The 17,884-nt window shown below is 37.7% G+C and overlaps 1 protein-coding gene across 5 annotated transcripts in view; it reads right to left on the bottom strand.

The window, feature by feature from the left end:
- Mdfic (MyoD family inhibitor domain containing) overlaps positions 1-17,884 on the bottom strand; it is a 79,440-nt gene that overhangs the window by 21,617 nt on the left and 39,939 nt on the right. For all 5 annotated transcript variants that reach the window (XM_021233501.2, XM_013121146.3, XM_040728535.1 and 2 more), the window contains one exon: positions 7,168-7,446. In XM_021233501.2, coding sequence (XP_021089160.1) covers positions 7,168-7,446 — 279 coding nt within the window. The remainder of the gene's footprint in view (positions 1-7,167; positions 7,447-17,884) is intronic.

The raw sequence follows: 17,884 nt of genomic DNA on the forward strand, positions 1-17,884 counted from the left end.
ATTGAAATTTTTGAACTAAAATAAAGCCTTTTTCCTGTAAACTGCATTTTGTAGGGTATTGTATCACATTAACAGAAAAAAAAGAAAGTCTGACTTCAACTCTCTAACTCAACTCTACCTTATCTTTCAAGGCCCCAGCCAGCACCTTTGCCAGGAAAGCATACCTTCTTGCCACCCACACCAGGACGCCTTAGTAATGATGCTCACAGAGCGCTAATGTTCACTGAACACTTACAACAGTCCTCTGACAGAGGTATGTATAACATACCCATTTTCCAGAGAAAACACTGAAACACAAACAGGCTAACAACTCATCCCCGAACATATCCTGGTCAAGTCAATGGTGGAGCCAATAAGCAAACCCAGGTAGACTATTTCCATAACTTGTATTCTAAACATCAGGCCACACCACCTCCACAAGAGTAAAAGTGAGATGCCCACAGTTGCTGCTGTAGACCCAACACTGTCTTTCTAAGCATCTATGTTCAATAAGATGCTGAAATTCAATGTGTACCTCTTACAAACACTGACTCGAGAATATCAAGTGTAGAGTACAAATAAATTATCAAACATCCCTGAAAAGAAAAACCTCTTAACAATATTTTAGTTGAAACCTAATTTTTATAGAGAAATATAGCTATAACTGGCACACCTAAAACATATTAGCATTTACCATCCCTATGATAAGAAAAGTGTCTTTAAAAATAATGAAAACCCTTGGCAATTTGAATATTAGATGACACTAAATTACACTATAATTATTTCAAAGGTCAAGAATCTTATACATTTAGTCTTAAATCTCTCCACCTGGGTGATGCAATCAGAAAATTTAAGTATGTATGAAAATATTTAATTATACAAAACAGGAAGAAATCTACTAATTTAATAACCTTTAAGTAAAATATGCTGTCTTCCCACATACATATTTTCCCTGTGCTACAAAAATGAACATTTTAGAAGAATTGTAATGAGCATTCTTCCTGCCAGCCTGGTTCCAGAGCCATGCCAACTCCAAATAACACACAGAGACTCTATTAGTTACAATGCTGTCGGCCAATGTCCAGGGCTTCTCATTGGCTAGTTGTGTCTTAAGCATTAACCCATGACTACTAATGTATACATTTCTATAAGGTCTTATTTTACAGAGTACAATAACCTCATGCGTCCTCTCTTCCCAGGATCTCATGCAGACTCTCCACTCTTTACTACACTTCCCAGAATCTTCCTTAACTCCTAGTGCCACCTATCTTGCTTTCCTATTGTCCAACAGTGCTTTATTTGTCAACCAATAAGACAAACATATGCACAGAAGGACTTCACCAATCATTAATAAGAACTTATAGAAATGTATATATTAGTAGTCATGGGTTAATACTTAAGACAGAACGAGTAATGAGAAGCCATGGACATTGCCTGACAGCATTGCAAGTAATAGAGTCTCTGTGTGTCATTTGGGATTGGCACGGCTCTGGGACCAGGGAGGCAGGAAGATGCTCATTACAATGGTGCCCAACGTGGGACATGGATTTCCACATAAACTTAAAAAAAAAGCTTAAAAAGGGATTTTAAAAACAAAGAAACAGCGACAAGCACAGCTTCTTGGTAGCAGCATTTCCTTAGATGGACACTGTTTTGCTAGAGACAAGCAGAAACTCATGCAGCTGCTTTAAGGACAGATTCGGCATATGTGGGAAAAAACTGCAGGGCTCCTTTAAGAGGCCCTGCTAACAATTCAATAGTAGTTGGGCAGTGGTGGTGCATGCCTTTAATCCCAGCACTCCAGAGGCAGAGGCAAGCAGATTTCCACAGAGAAACCCTGACTCAGAGAAGAAATGAAAAAAAAAAAGAAAGAAATAGAGTAATAAAAAAGCCATGTAAAAATGGAATTTACACAGAGAGTCTGGATACTGTATACTATTGCGTTGTCATTGAATTGTTTAATTGCTGTGGAAGGAACAACAGCTGCTAAAAGGCATTTGATTATCAATGCTGATGAATTGATCCAACTTATATATTTTGAAAATGCTTTGACGTCTAAATGTAAATATAAGGACAGATACTTGGGGAAAGAATTTCTGCTTTTGTTTCCACAGAAAATAAAACGTGTGGGTTCCTTCCAAACTAATGGGGTTTGATGAACCAAGACCTCCTGAAACAGTGTCCCAGGCAATCTACCATCTAAAATATCTGATGTAGCTGTGCAGACTACAAAAACAAGGACCTGGCCAGGTTTCTTAGTTTTGCCATGATCCCCATGGTATGGACAGTGCCCCAAACCATCAGGAAGCAGTTTGGAATGAATGTCACCCAAATTCCCAAATATTGTTTATAAATTTTTGTTTTCATTTAAATGGGGTTGCTTGTAAATAGTAATGATCACAGTCAATCTCTTTCTAAAGGGAAAAAATGGAATATGGTATAAAAATGAATACTTTGTAATGGTATGGTTTTTCATTTATTGATTTTTCATTTAAGGTCATTTTTGTGATATATATATATATACATATGTGCACATATATATATTTCTCTTGTTTAGATTTTTGTGTTTTTACAGCTCTTTTAAAATTAGATGTATAATTAAGTTCAGATTATAGATAGTTACCTCTAATAGTCAAAACTTATACTTAGGTTAGTTAAGTTTTCTAGATATACAGAGATGTATATATATTCTTCAAACCTTTCAAAGACTTACAGAATATATGGAATTTAAATGGTTTAAGGTTTTTCATGATAGTGAGACACAACTACTCCTGGCATACCAATTTCACCTGAGAGGAAGATGGGCATCGAAGAAACTCGTTATGGAGTTTGTTTTCAACATGGCAAGATTAGCCACTTGGGCAAGAAACTGCTTTTGCCTTTACTGTTTGGTAGACTGGACATACAAGACCCACAGGAAAGTGACTGCTAAACTTGATGGGACAGTTCTAAAGGGTTCCTGCTTCATAGAAGAGGCTGCCAGACATTCTACAGGACACAGAGGAAACAGACTGACAAACTGCTAATACAGGTGGACAGTTATACTTCCTGCTGTGCTCAGAAGTCTTCCAGACACACTGTGGCCTATGGGCTGAAGATGGATGCCCCAATGTCACAGAGGAACTTCGGATGACTGTCCAAGTAGCAAGATGTCTCTGTCAATTCTAGCGTTTACATATTATCCTTCTGTGGTCTTTGATGGAGTTGAAGACAGAGAGTTGTAATTATAATTGTTTTCCTTAGTTATGAAAAAAGCTAAGCTACATATAAGACTTTAGACTCATACAGATAGGATGGATGATAAAATACTTTCTTTAAATCTTAATAAATGTTAATTGACTAAATATTGTAACTATAGTTTTTACTTGATACTGAAGCCCTGGACATGGGCTGACAGCATCGTAACTAATAGAGTCTCTGTGTATTACTTGGGATTGGCACGGCTCTGGGACCAGGCTGGCAGGAAGAATGCTTGTTACAAAGAATATATGAGCTTTGTAAGTTTCAAGGGAGAGTAAGACACCATAGTTTGAAATAAATCAACACACCATGTATGAATAATTGGGAAATGGTAAGGCTACAGGCACCATTGAAAACACAACCAAGTCAGGAACACTCAGCATTTTCAGGAATCCAATCTCTTAGGAGAGGAAAACCAATATACAGCACAAGGGATTTAAGCACTTAAAGGCACACTGGGATGAATCTGTATGCCTCCAGCACAGTTGTATTGCCATTCATGCTGAAGGGATATTGGAGTGACAAGTAAATTATCTTTAATTCATATTATTTATTTATTTCATTAGTTAGCTTGAGTCTTTGAGGTAGTATCTCACTACATAAAGAAAACTGAATTATGTCTGGTGTCCTGAGAACTGGAACTGGAGCTACAGACAATTGTAAGCCTACGTGTGGATGCTAGTCTGGAGAATAGCAGCCAATGCTCTTAACCATTGAACGATCTCTCCTGCCCCTTGGGTTAGATCATTTTTGAAGCAGATTTGCCTTTAAGATTTTGGTTCCCTTTTTATAGCCGAGCTACCTCACATTCAGGACAGTCCTCACTTCATGAAATGTGGAGAAAGCTGAGACATTCCCAGATGAGAGGGCCACAGCAGAAATGGCTTTGCTCTGTTAGAATTGCCCCTGGCAGCAGAGGCCTCTATTACATCCTGGAACAGTGAATCCTGAATTGGTTTGGCATGTTGTATAAATAAACATGGATGGAATTTTTTAAGGCAATTTCAATGGAATGTTTTAATAGACTTTAAAAAAAACTGCTTCAGTTTGTTGGTTTGTTTGTTTGTGGATCTTTGTTTTTTTTTATTTTGGTAGGTAGGACCTTACTATCATGTATCCCTGGCTTGTCGAAAATTGGTTTTGAAGACCCAGTTGACATCAGACCTGTGATGTTTGCCTACATATAGGTGTCCAATCTTTTGTTTGTGTTTCACATTTTCTTAATCCTTTACCATGTATGATTATTCTCCATGCATCAAACTAACAACCAAGTACAATACAATATTATCTGAAGAACTCAAAAACAGCTATCAATGCCCACTTTGACATTGTGGTCTCTTTTTGGTTGTGATTTTTATATTGAATATAAATAATATTGAAAACTTGAGAGACACCTTTCTGGCTCAAATGACAAAAATAATATGTAGTTAATTCACAGTGATTCATTATGAATGGTTTCCACTGACCAACTATGGGAAACACCTTGAGTCGGGATGCATTGTCTGTACTCAGCTAAGGACTGGACTTCAGCATGGCTGAGTGTGAGGAGTGCTGACACAGTGCAGAAGACATTTCATCAGGCTCTTTAAGTGGTGTTGTCTCATCTAAGTAATGAGTGTCTTCTATGTACCAGAAACTGTCTACATGCTTTGCTCATGGGAACGCCTATCCTGCCCAGCCACACTATTGTTCTGTGAATTGCATGCAATTACCAAAATGTAAATGTGGGAACAGGTACAGAGGGGTTCAGAGAAGCTACCACAGTCAACAGGTTCAAGGTAAAACTAAACTTCCAAAGTAGATGTTCTCTGCCCATACTTGACCACTATATGCTATTTGCCTTTAAAGTTCATGGAAGTCAAATGAGGAGGTGAATGTGTGTAATCCTGAGGCAAGCGTTAAAGTCCCAATCTTAACCAAGAGCAAAATTCACAGAGATATCTAACTTGGAGATTACATGAAATATATGAAATGGGACAATGAAATTTTAATCTAGATTCAAAATCAAGATTACCAAGTATACAACTGCCTAAATTCTAGAAGCTAAAAGTGATGACATCGAGAGGACTCTGCAACATGTTCTGATGTTTTCCTTTGTGTTTCATACTCTTCATTCCCCCAATTTGATCTTAAATGTTATTTTGTGATAATTGCAGCCTATAAGGGACTTCCTGTATCCAAATATTTGCGGTCAATCTGAAGTAGAGATTGGAGGGCAGAGAAGAAGATGAGGACAGAATAAAGAAATGGAGGACAAAAAAAAAGACAGGAGAAAGGGAAGACATTTCATCATACACTGCTTCCTTTTATCCTCCATGCTACCTCCAAAGCTACATTCTTGCATTCCAAATAAATTCAAACACAATTAAAAGCAAGACCTACTGAAAAATTCCATAAGCTGTTTCAAGTAAGGCCGATACGACAATGTTATCAATTTTTAATATAAAATAAGTAAATATCAAATGGAAAACAAGAGCTGAAGAGCATAATAAGTAAATTCATATGTATAAAACAAGGAGATTCAATTGTATCCAATTATTTCAGCCAATCACCTAGAAGGGAAGATCCTCTAAAGAAAATTGCATTGCCTTCCCAACTCCTTGGAGAGCCAGTTTAGTTAACAGCCTACCTACACTTCAGAGATGACCATGCAGCTTACATGTCAAACTCATTTTCAAATGTCAATCATGTCCTTTTCAATCTAATTAGTTTGGAAAGTAGTGTCACTGACCTGGAACTATGCAGACCGTTTATTATCATATCATTTGATCAACCTAACACTTTGCCTCAGTTGAGCTTAGGACACCTGTAGCCAAAATGTAATATCCTTTCTCCTACTCATTACTGGTAAGTCTCAATACAATTCCCTATTTACAGCTCAATTTATCACTGTGAGTATGAATGGCCAACTTTACAGTAGCATTCCACGGAATCTTCTTTGAGATTTCATGGCAATTAAAATAGAAAGGTAAAGGAAATATACACAGATAGTTACTATATATGTATATATACATATAGGTACATGCATACATACATATTTTTGTTAGTACCAAATATATACAGCAGATTCAGGATTTTAGATAAGTAACTGCAGATGAGGAAAGTAGGGAGAACAGAAGGCCATGCACAGGCTGGGAGTAATTTACAATCTTAACTACACAGATTGGGTATTTGTTTCCTTTAATAGGACACAATGAACTACACAGAGAGACTTTGCAGGTTGTCATCATATTGGGTCCGCTTAATAGTAAGGAAAACCTGTCCTGGGTTCATGGTATTTAACCTGACTTTAACTCGGCTAGGGGCAGGTGAGGTAGCAATGAAAAAGAAATCATTACTAGCTGCCCAGAGGTCAGAGAGAGCATCGGCAAATGTGTAAGAGAGGAGCAAGAGGGCTGGGTGGGGCTCGAGTGGGTATGTGCTCCATGCGGGCAGCAAGGGAGCTGGAAGATGGCTCACGGAGTAGACACCCCTCGCCTGGTCCATTCTCCATCAAGACCAGGGAAATTACATGATCTTTTTCCTATTTCAGCTTTGCATATTAAGAATGAATTTGCAAGACAAAAATGCAAGCAAGTAATCTTATCTCCACTGCACAGCCTAACACATTGCACCAAGGAGGGAAAGAATACAGGCACTCTGATATGCCCCCCAAAATGGTATATTCATATTTTTAGCTGTGGCATTTTTAAGTGCACCTGTTATATTTAAAGTAATGACTAGTCACTGTAGGATGGTAATCTAAAAGCAAAGTCCTGGCCGCCAGATCTACCTTTTTTTTTAATCCTGGACTTTTATTGGAGGAAGTTAAGTGGATTTTACCCAAATTTATGTTTGTGCGATGGAAAGGCGAGAACGTTACTCATGTTTTCCAGATCAATTTAATACTACTGAATAATTTTACGCGAGGTGAAAAAAGCAAAAGATGAACATCTATCTCACACTTACCTTCCGGTGAGGAAGCAGACTTTTGGGAAAAGACAGCGTTTACTTTACTCTTCTTGTTGATATCATTGTTTACAGACAAGCTGGACTGAATTTTTCTATGCATTTTCTGAGAAACAGGAGCTGAAGTTCTGTGGTTATCTGTGGGTGCATGTTTGGCTCCGAGATGAATTCCATTCCCATTGCTCAGACTCGTGAGGCCCCCATTCTTTATCTTGTCTGCTTCCTCCTTGCTGGGCTCCTGTGTTGATGTCTGCAGCTGAGGCAGGGGCTGAGGTTGGGCTGAGTTAAAAAAAATAAGTTCATCTAGTTAAGCAAGATAATGCATAATTTTACAAAAGTGAAAAGATATATTTAAACACACAAATTCAAAAATACAGACTGCAGCTCTAATCCATGCTTATAAAACTGAAGAGGCTGGGGTGGGGCAGGGGACAAGTTAGTATAGAGGAGAGGAAGAAGGAAAAGGTGGAAAGGGTAGAGGAGGAATGTTCTAGAAGAAAGGAAGGTAGGGCTAGAAAGTAAAATAAAGGTTTAACAAAAATCACTAGGCAAAGGCATGTTTTGCTAATTTAAAATAACACTTAAATTAAAATCTCTTTTAAGAAAAGAAAGGCAGTTAAATACTGCTTCGGTGCAGGCTGCTCTTGTCTGTTGGTCTCCTAAGTGCTGCACATACAACAGCATGGTCTCAATATGAAACTCACCAATTACATTTTGAAATGAAAGGAACAACAAATTCAGGCATTCAAAGTCAGACAATAGTCCAACATAGTTTTCTTCCAAGAAATTCCGTTAACTTCATTTTAAATGAAACAAACTTGTTCAATCTGATACTGTGCAGTTGCCAAAAGCAAATCTAAGCACTTCATAAGAACTCATATTTGAGTCTGGACCAAGAGGAGGAGCCCACCTTCATTCCTCTTATTCAACACTACACCAGAAGTTCCAACAAAATAAATGAGCAAGTAAAAGACCATCCGAGTCCTAGAAAGGAGAACACAAACTTATGGAGTTGTGCACACTTAGGAATGAATGAATAATTTAAGTTCTGAAAGTTAAGAATTAATAAAGATATACTTAGGATAAACTGTACAAAGTAAATAGTATTCCAGTATACAATCCAAATGGCAATCAATTTTAACAAGTAAACAAGGAAAGAATTAGCTTTTCATCATAGGGAGAAAAACAAAATCCCAAACCCATTCCTAAAAACACTAATATAGTCATAGCTGAAGCAAAAAGAATGGGTAGACAGTTACAGGGATCAACAAAATGACAAAATATTATTGAAAAGCATATAAGTGCCTAAATAGTGAGCACAAGTATGTTCATTTTTATTACTTTGGTAATTCCTATTTTAGTTAGTATGGTTCCCACTAACATTTCTTTTGGTCCTTTAAAAAATGGCACTTAAGAAGCTGATCTCAAAATAAGGAAGAGGAAAAATACTACCAAAGAAATTTTAGGGAAGAAAAGTAAGTGTTGGTAGAACTTTAATTAGATATGGAATTGCACTATCAAATTCCAGTAGCTATAACACTGTGGCATTCAGCCATGCACAGACAAAAGTCAAGGGAGCAGAAGACTCCCAGATATGTAGATGCATGCACATACATACACATGTCTATGACATACAGACAAATTCCAGACCATCCACATGCCTATGTATGATAAGAAATTCTTTCTAGTTTAAAGTGGAAAGAAAGACTACCTTAATGGCATGATACTGAAAAGGCTAATGAAGTTAATTCTTTGGACACTGCATCATCGAACAATTGGTTGACTAATGACAATGTGTGTTGGCCACCATTACTGAACAGCTAGCTCCATGTGACCTCAGGACCAGCGTCTACAATGTAGCATCTTAAACAGGATATCCATTTCTTAGGAATGTGCAATCATTTGATTTTGAGAATCATATGCTTCTGCTTCTTGGAGCAACCAGAATGGCATTCTAACGACTGCCTTTGAAGCCAGTTATGCATATGCATTTCAAAAGATGCCAACGAAGAAAGTTAAACCTAATTTAGTGTTCTTTACAGTGCACTTTCTAACAATCTCTCCAAATAAATGGAATGTTTGAGCTTCTTCTTCTCTAAAACTAGTAACTCAAGCAATCTGAGTGCTTGGTTAAGTTGAAATGTCATTGACCAATGGTGGGTAACTCCTCATCAATCAGTCAAAAATGCCTTCTCATACTCCAGTCCAAATAACCAGAGAATCACTATGTAATAGTTAAACAGTCTCATTGAATAAAAAATGCAAGTGGTAAAAAAAACGAGTGTGTCCTGCCTCCAAATTCTAAACAATGATAAATTTGACCTTTCTTTGCATTTTTCATTCTACTAACAGAACTGCCTCTGCAAATTATGGGTTACAGCTGGAGTGCTAGTTTAATGCATCCTTAACGATTTATCTATGTTTCAATCTTCAAACCATATCTGTTTCTAGGGGCAGTTAAATGATAGCACTTTAATTTTTTGTTCCATTGTCACCTAATTATTTTTCTGTGGTTTTTGAATTACAGTTAAGTAACCAAATATTACCTCTTCACTTCATTTTTTTAAACATTAAAACATTTTTAGTTGAATGATCTTGGCCTAGGTGTGCAGTACATCAAATCAAAACTGGATAAGCTTTATCTTAGTCATCTCAATAGATGGGAAATGTAACTTGATTGATCGTTTTTCAAGGGTATGATTTTCATTTTATGGTCAAGTTGCAATTAAAACTAAACAGGAAACCTGGCTTTATTATCAAATGAAGAAAGAAACTGCCTGCCTGATTAAACCACAACTACTTGGCTTAAAATAGATTTCTTCTTATTGTGTACAAATCAAAAAAATCTAAAAAAGCATGCTAATTTGGGGGTGACACAATGCTTCTTAAAACACAGGCAACGCCTGGGGACCCTCGCTCCCTCTTTAATGATGCACCGTTCTCATTCAGCTGTCTTTCTTTTTTCAAATCTTTACATATGTGACAGCTCTCAAAAGTAGACCATACACCATCTGGCATTTTCCAGGGTATAACTTGTGCAAGTTCAGCTCTATTGGGAGTGTACCGCTATCTTCTGCCTGTGTTATAAAGGGACAATAGAGTGTAGAACTTAGGGGTTGTTTTGAATTATTCATTTTTTTGCCTGTATATTCAAGAAATTTTTACAAACTCTGCATTTTGTAATACATAATCGTATGCGTTAAAGGTACAAAGAAACTTTTTGACACCTCTTTTCCACAGAAGGCTGGCATTTTGTTTGATATATGAACATTCGGCATCTGTTATATCACTCCAAACAGGACGGGTGCTGCTACAAAAGACCCCATTTTAAATTTACTCTCTATGAGCGAAAAATGTATTCTCAATATTCAGGAATAAATGCAATACTTGTCAAAATTTCAAATACCAGGTATTAGAGCATTCAGCATCTTCAAACCTGAGTAGCGTTGGTCACCTGATCACCATATGTGTAAAGACATTTTTTATTCAACCACGGCTCACACAATGCAGCATGATTGTAATTTTAATATCTGTGATGAATAGTTACAAATGTCTTCAGAAATACTGTCCTTTCCAGGTTCAAATGTTTTCAATCAGGGAGGATTAGGTGTAACAGTTTTCAGTGGGAATAATAAACATGGGAATAAATGAGCCAATAGCATGAACTTCTTTTGATAATTAAAAAAACTCTAGGTGATATTGTAACTAGTAATAAGTATACATGAAACTCCAGTTATTGGCATAGCAATGGAAAGCCACATATTTCTCTAAGAGATAATCTATTACTGGGAGCAGATCATCTTCATTGCTGGTGTCCACACAAATCATATTCAATAAAATTACTAGTTAATTTAAATGGTTAATGTACACATAAACATCACACCAAGTCCCATTACTTTTCTTAGGGACATTTATAAGGTTTTTACTGGGGATGCAGTGACTACATGGTCACTACAGGATACACACATGTACATATACAATAATGGTAGAAATTTTATATATGCAATACTGTGTATGAATATATGAACAATTTATCATATTAAATGTTATTAAAAGATACCATTAATTCTTTTTGTTTTGTTTTGTTTTGTTTTATTTTTTGTTTGTTTTTCAAGACAGAGTTTCTCTGTGGTTTTGGAGGCTGTCCTGAACTAGCTGTTGTAGACCAGGTTGGTCTCTTTGAACTCAGAGATCCACCTGCCTCTGCCTCCTGAGTAGTGGGAATAAAAGGCATGTACCACTATCGACCAAGAAAGATACCACTCGTTCTAACACTTTATATGCAATAGTATCCTTAAATGGAAGATGAGATTTTTTTCAATATGACTCATGATAAATCTACACTATTTTTATTGCTACTTAGTATGAATTTAAGTAAAATCACTTATAGTCAAGGTAAAACAATTCCTCTCTTTCTTATCATCCAGTGCCAAGACTTTATCCATGTGCAAATCTGGGTGCACAGCCCATAAATACCTCCCAGTAGCAGACTCCTGGTACACTCTATACAACTTTTCTTTATACTCTTCCAAGGGCTTTGGGAAATGCCTTCTTTACCTCTTGAATTTCTGGACTCGTTTGGTCACATATCTTATTTTCTATCTTTGCTGTATCTAACGTATACATTTAACATATTAAATTATATTTTGGAATTCTTAAGTTTTTAGAACATCCATGAGTTTGCAATCCCAGTCAGGCACTGTGGCTCCCTGGATGTGAGTTCACTTTCTGACACATTGTACTTAGTTTAAAAAATTAACTCAATTGTAATTATTGTGTAATAAATCATCAGACCACAATAGAAAGGAGTACCATTCAAATTAAAAAAGGCAAAATGTTAAAATTGTTTGGAAAGGCACCTTGTTTATTGCTATTGCAATTCACAAAGGACAGTTAGAATATAATTAAACATATTTCGAAGGAGGAGACTAATGGCTTCCTGCAAATCCATTTCTGAGTTGTCCAAGATCATATTTACTCCCAACCCACCCTTGAAGTTAGATTCAGCAATTCATCCACATTCTCAAAGACAGACTTATTTCTATGCTGTTTCCAGGCCTGGCCCTGAGGGCTTGTATGTAGCTTGTCCTTAATGTGGCTGGCAGCCACCAAACTTTGACCACAGCTGAGGAGCATACTTCAGGGATTCTGAAGGAAGCAAACACTAGGAGCCTTCATGAAAGCGGTGGAGAGACTGACTTCCCAGGCTCATGCCTGTGTTTGTTCGTTTCTTTAACCTCACATTCAAAAACTTTTCTTATTGCCCTCATCTTTAAATTCTGTGATAGTGATAATAATTACTTCTTTTCCTAACGACCACTGGAAAAACAAATATCAAATAAATATACAAACATGACCTTGCATGTTCTGGGTAAAATGAAATAAGCATAATTTCAGAATAAGAATTTCAAAGAACATAAAGCATGTTTTCAATTAAGGTGTGTGTGTGTGTGTGTGTGTGTGTGTGTGTGCGTGTGTTATAGTTCTCAAAGTATAAATCAATGAAGAACAAGATCGTGCTACTTTTTTCCTTTCTAGGCATAGTTTCATATTCAAGTGAATGACAAGTTTGGCCTTATATCTTACTGTGCCTTGCAGTTTCTAGTTAACTCGCCTGAGTAAAAAGTCTCCCATATGTGAATTTGAAAAGTTCAAATTGCCGGGTTTGGTTATAGAGTGCCAACTACAAGTTTTATGTATGTTTTTAAAATATTCTTCTAGGATAATCTAATAGCATTATGGTATTTGCTATGGTATCTCTTTGCTTCCTGACTCAATACATACTTCTTTCACTGAGCCAACTGATAAAATTGACTGTCATCTACAATTATTATAATATATTATTGATAGTTATAGTGTGGATATACCTAAGAAAACAAATGCATAAGCATTTATACATAATTTACAGAAAAGAAGTTATACAAATGCTGCTTTATATTATCAAAACAACAAAGCAACTAAATAATCACCATAAAGGTATGACCTTCCTATAAGCTATTTTTTCTTTTTTTTTTAGGTTAAATTTAGATAAGAAACAAGGTTGTTTCACAAGTCAGTTCCAGGTCCCTCTCCCTTTCCCTCCTCTCCTCCCGTGATCCCCAACTCCCCCATTATCCCCTCATTTCCCCAGGGATGGTGACGCTCTCCGTGGGGGTGTCCATAGTCTGTCATTTCATATAGGGCAGGGCCTAGACCCTTCCCCAAGAGTTCAGGGTGAGAGTGCACCTCACATTGTTGGATGGGAGTCCAAAGTCCGTGTGTATACTCGGGATAGGTACTGATCTGCTGCCCAAGGCTCAATAGATTACCTAGGCCTCCTCACTGACACCCACATTCAGGGGGGCTTTATCAGTCCCATGCTGGATTCCCAGGCTGATGCCTGGGATTCAAGGGTTAACCTTTGTCAGGTCCTTCCTCTCTGTTACTGGCTTTCTTGAGTTCAGGTCAGTACTTAACCGAGGAAGTCTGCCTCTTCTTCGATCAGCCACTGAATGAAGTTTCTGTTTCCCAAACTCTCTGGCCATGGGATTGTAGGCTGGCACTCCCCAGATCTATGTCTAAAATCCATATATGAGAGAGTACATGCCATGTTTCTCTTTTTATGACTGGGTTACCTCACTCAGGATGGTTTCTTCTAGTGTCATCCATTTGCCTGCGAATCTCAGGATTCCATTGTTTTTTTCTGCTGAATAGTACTCCATTGTGTAAATATACCACATTTTCTCTATCCACTCTTTGGTTGAGGGACATCTAGGTTGCTTCCAAGTTCTGGCTATTACAAATAATGCTGCTATGAACATAGTGGAACAGACATCTTTGTTGTATGAATGGGCATCTTTTGGATATATGCCTAAGAGTGGAGTTGCTGGGTCTTGTGGTAGGTTTATTCCCATTTTTCTGAGGAATCTCCATACTGATTTCCAAAGTGGCTGAACCAGTTGGCACTCCCACCAGCAATGGAGGAGTGTCCAGCTTTCAACACATCCTCTCCAGCATAAATTGTCGTTGGTGTTTTTTATTTTAGCCACATAAATCTAAAATGGTGTGCCCCTCTATATCAGCGAATTTCAAACAGCCACTGACAGAGAGGTCACACCTTAGTGAATACATGAAAGGTTCATGTTTAGCCTCAAGGCACCTTTTGGCCACCCCTAGATAGAGGATTTCAAGGAGTGGCCTGAATAGCCAGTGTTCTAGACCCACTGAGGTGCAGAGAAACATGTGTGTTAGCTAAGTCGCAGTAGGCAAATTATTTGTTACCGTCTCAATTTAGTGTTCTACTTAAAATACAATAGTGGAAGTCAGAAATGTCAGACCACGGCAAATACCTCCCTGTGTCCCGCCTAGGAGTAACACAGAGATGGCGATTCTCCAGTGGACAAAGACTGGGATATGGGAACAGGGACTACCTGGAGCGAGCCTCACTACCACCAGAGGCAAGGCTGGTGTCAAGAAGCTGTTAAATAGTTAGGTTGGAGGAGGCCACAGAGTCTCACCTCCCCCTTGGACTGGCCACGGTACCGTCTCTTCCAACAGGCATACACCTGTGCTTGCTAGTTTCAAACATGAGGTGGCGTGGTCTACATGTTTACATTCCGACATCCCTCAGGATGTCAGATCACACGCCTCTTGACTGGTGGATCTCACAGAAGGCACCAGGAGGAGTGTCTTGTGACATTCTGGTAGAATGGAGACAGTCTGCAATCATAGGTGCAGTGAGAGAGATACCCAGGAGCCTTAGTTGGGGAGTTTCTTATTAAAAAAAAAAAAGCTGTTAAATGTGACTAAACGAGATCAGAAAAGGCCAGATCTCAGAAACAAACGTGAAAATGTACCATAAAAATCAGGGCCTCTATAAGGAAAAAAAAAAAGAATGAAGATCAGATCGAGAGAGACAGAGACAGGGAAACTGGGCTTCTCAAAAGAAAAAAAAATCCCTTGGGACTTTCCTGTTTTGAGGTAATCCCTGAATCTAAATATTTGTTAACAACTGGAGAAGGACTGCTAAGTCTCCTCCACAGGAATCTTCTCTGAAATGACTATGCTGGATACCAAACAAGGAAATCTTAGCGGAGTCTTCCAGTAAACAAACTCACTGCACACAGAACAGGGACCCACGTCAGGGAAGAAATTACAGGGGAATGCTGTACACAGCTTAGCTGATACCATCCTCACTACCAGGCATTCCATAGACCCACACTGTTCCTTTATCTGTACAGGAGCTCCCCTGTATCACCTTCACTGTGTCTTAACTAACATTCTTAAAGGATGAAAGCAAGTTATATCAACTTTGATCTAGGGTGGTCTTCCAAATCATTCCAGAACAGGGATAAGCATCACCCAGAGGTCTAAAGAAGAATATGTACTATCTACATGGCAAGCTTCTTGTGAGCAAAGATGAAGTGCAATGCTGTTCAGGAGAAGGAACAATTGGATCTCATAAGTAAAAGCAATGTGAAATTACATGAAAAGGAGAAAAAGGATCTGCTTGCAGACCCAAGCATAACTGTACCCTGGTGAGCTAAGGTCACCATTGCAGACATCTGCGTTGTTCTATTAACATCATCACTGTTGTCCTGGGGACAATACAGACACTGAGATGAGAATGGAATCTATATTTACTGACAGTAACTTCTGCAGCAATGAAGTGTTTTTAGTTACAGGCATTTGTACACAGAACTTGACAATCCAGGGTCTTCACTGACTCGCATTGACAGCAGAGTGTTCCTTAAGGATCCCATATTCCTCGAATTCCATCAACCTTATCTGGCACATACATGCTGACAAAGAGCCTTGTATGATGTTCAGCACCCAGTGGACACCCAGTGAAAATTAACTGATGATGATGAATTATACTTGCTTTTAAGCTGTCACTTGATCCTGGAATATAATAACCTTCCTGAATAAATCAAGCAACAGTTTGGTATTCAGTACCATTATAAACTTCATCCTTCACCTTCCTGAGCCTAGGGAATTGCTGTAAAAGCATAATATAAGGATGGTAGAACTGTAGCAAGAATTCTCTGTTATAACAAGGGAATTAAAGATTCAGTTACAGATACCGTAGAATGTGTGGAGAAATGCATCGAAAATGCTCACAAAGTAACCTTTCTGAAAAGTAGCATAAGAAAATTCACTTCCAATTATATATCTAAAAGATCCTTCCCATAATAAAAGCAAACTCAACCTAGGCTACAAGTAAGTCGAGTATTTCCTTGAGTACAGGGCAATGGATGTACAAAAGAAGCCACAGTTAAAAGATAGTCAAGTAGAAGAACCTAAGAAGCCAACAAAGTAATTCAATATTTAAGAAGGAAAACATATTCTTTAATAGCTTACATGAAATCACAACAACAATAAATCTGAAAAGAAACAACAGCTTTCACCAGCTCATAATCCCCAGGTTCACAGGTGAGTGACTGTGATGGCAAGAACGCCAATAAATTCCATTAAAATGTGGCCTGAAACTAAGAAACCTCTGTGCTTTAGCTCTTGCTATGTATGATGCTTCTGCTGAAATGACTTGGAAATTCAAGACTGAGAGCAAAGCTCTAAGAATTGACTCAAATATCAATCAGGTCCTAGTGATCACATCCGACTCCTACAGAGGACACTGACAACATCCTTCTACAAAGAACTACTGCATAACCTGCTCTCCTGCAGAACTGCCAATGGTATTAAAAGCAGTAATGCAAAGAAGTCTTCCCAAGTCATAAAGTCCATTCTCATGTGCACAAGTATGGATGTATATATGTGTAGCAGGTTCTAGCAGATACATTGCAGGAAAATAATTATGCAAAGGAATAAGGGAACAAAATACTGTTTTCTCAAGGTTAAAATTTTAATTCCTCAGTTATAAGATTGCTTTAATTTCTGGATCCTGATTTAGATTATTGTATCCATCAAATTGCAGTATTATTTGACAGAATAAAATATTATTTAAAACATAAGCATCAACAAGTGGCCATATACAGAGGGACAAAACCATTAACCATGCTTGAAGAGTCACAGATTGAGAGCATTTATATAAATGGTTCCTCTCCTAATTTCTCCATTAAAATATACTAAATCTGTCAAGGTCACTTTGGCTGCAAAATGGATGAAATAAGTCATTATAAAATATTTTTATGTACTATTCTAGGGACAAGGTACCTTGCAGGGAACAAATTTACAAAGAACTTACTGAAGAGTTTATGGGTGTTTAGGATCTCAAGTAACAATACATTCAAGGGTCATCCTTAGTAGTGCTAATTTCACATGTTGATGTCACTAGAGACAAAGATTCAAATGTAGGGAAAATAGCTATGAAAATGACATCACAGTTTTCCCATATTCCAGACTTCAGCATGAGCAATGTGTGGTACCTTCTAGCTGATCGCAATTCTTTATTCTTTCAATAGTCACTTTATCTACATTTCTACTGTTCTGTGCTCATGGACATAGTAGCTTCACTTTTGCAGTAAGCTGAGTTTGCTTTTGTTACGGGAAGGAAAACAAAACCAAAGTGAAACACTTTCAGATATACAATTTGGCCCACTCTGCGGAGAGACAGCAGCCTCAGCAAGTGTATATATAAACACGTCAGAAAGCACACTGAGCACACATGTTATTTTGTTTGCATGTAGCATGTTTAAATCACAGAATTCTGGAAAAGGAAAAACAAAGACAAAACTGAGATACAACTTCAGAAAACAAGGATAAAAGTGTAGCGAAACGA

The sequence above is a fragment of the Mesocricetus auratus genome, unplaced genomic scaffold (assembly GCF_017639785.1).
Source record: "Mesocricetus auratus isolate SY011 unplaced genomic scaffold, BCM_Maur_2.0 Super-Scaffold_100019, whole genome shotgun sequence".
Lineage (NCBI taxonomy): Eukaryota > Metazoa > Chordata > Mammalia > Rodentia > Cricetidae > Mesocricetus > Mesocricetus auratus.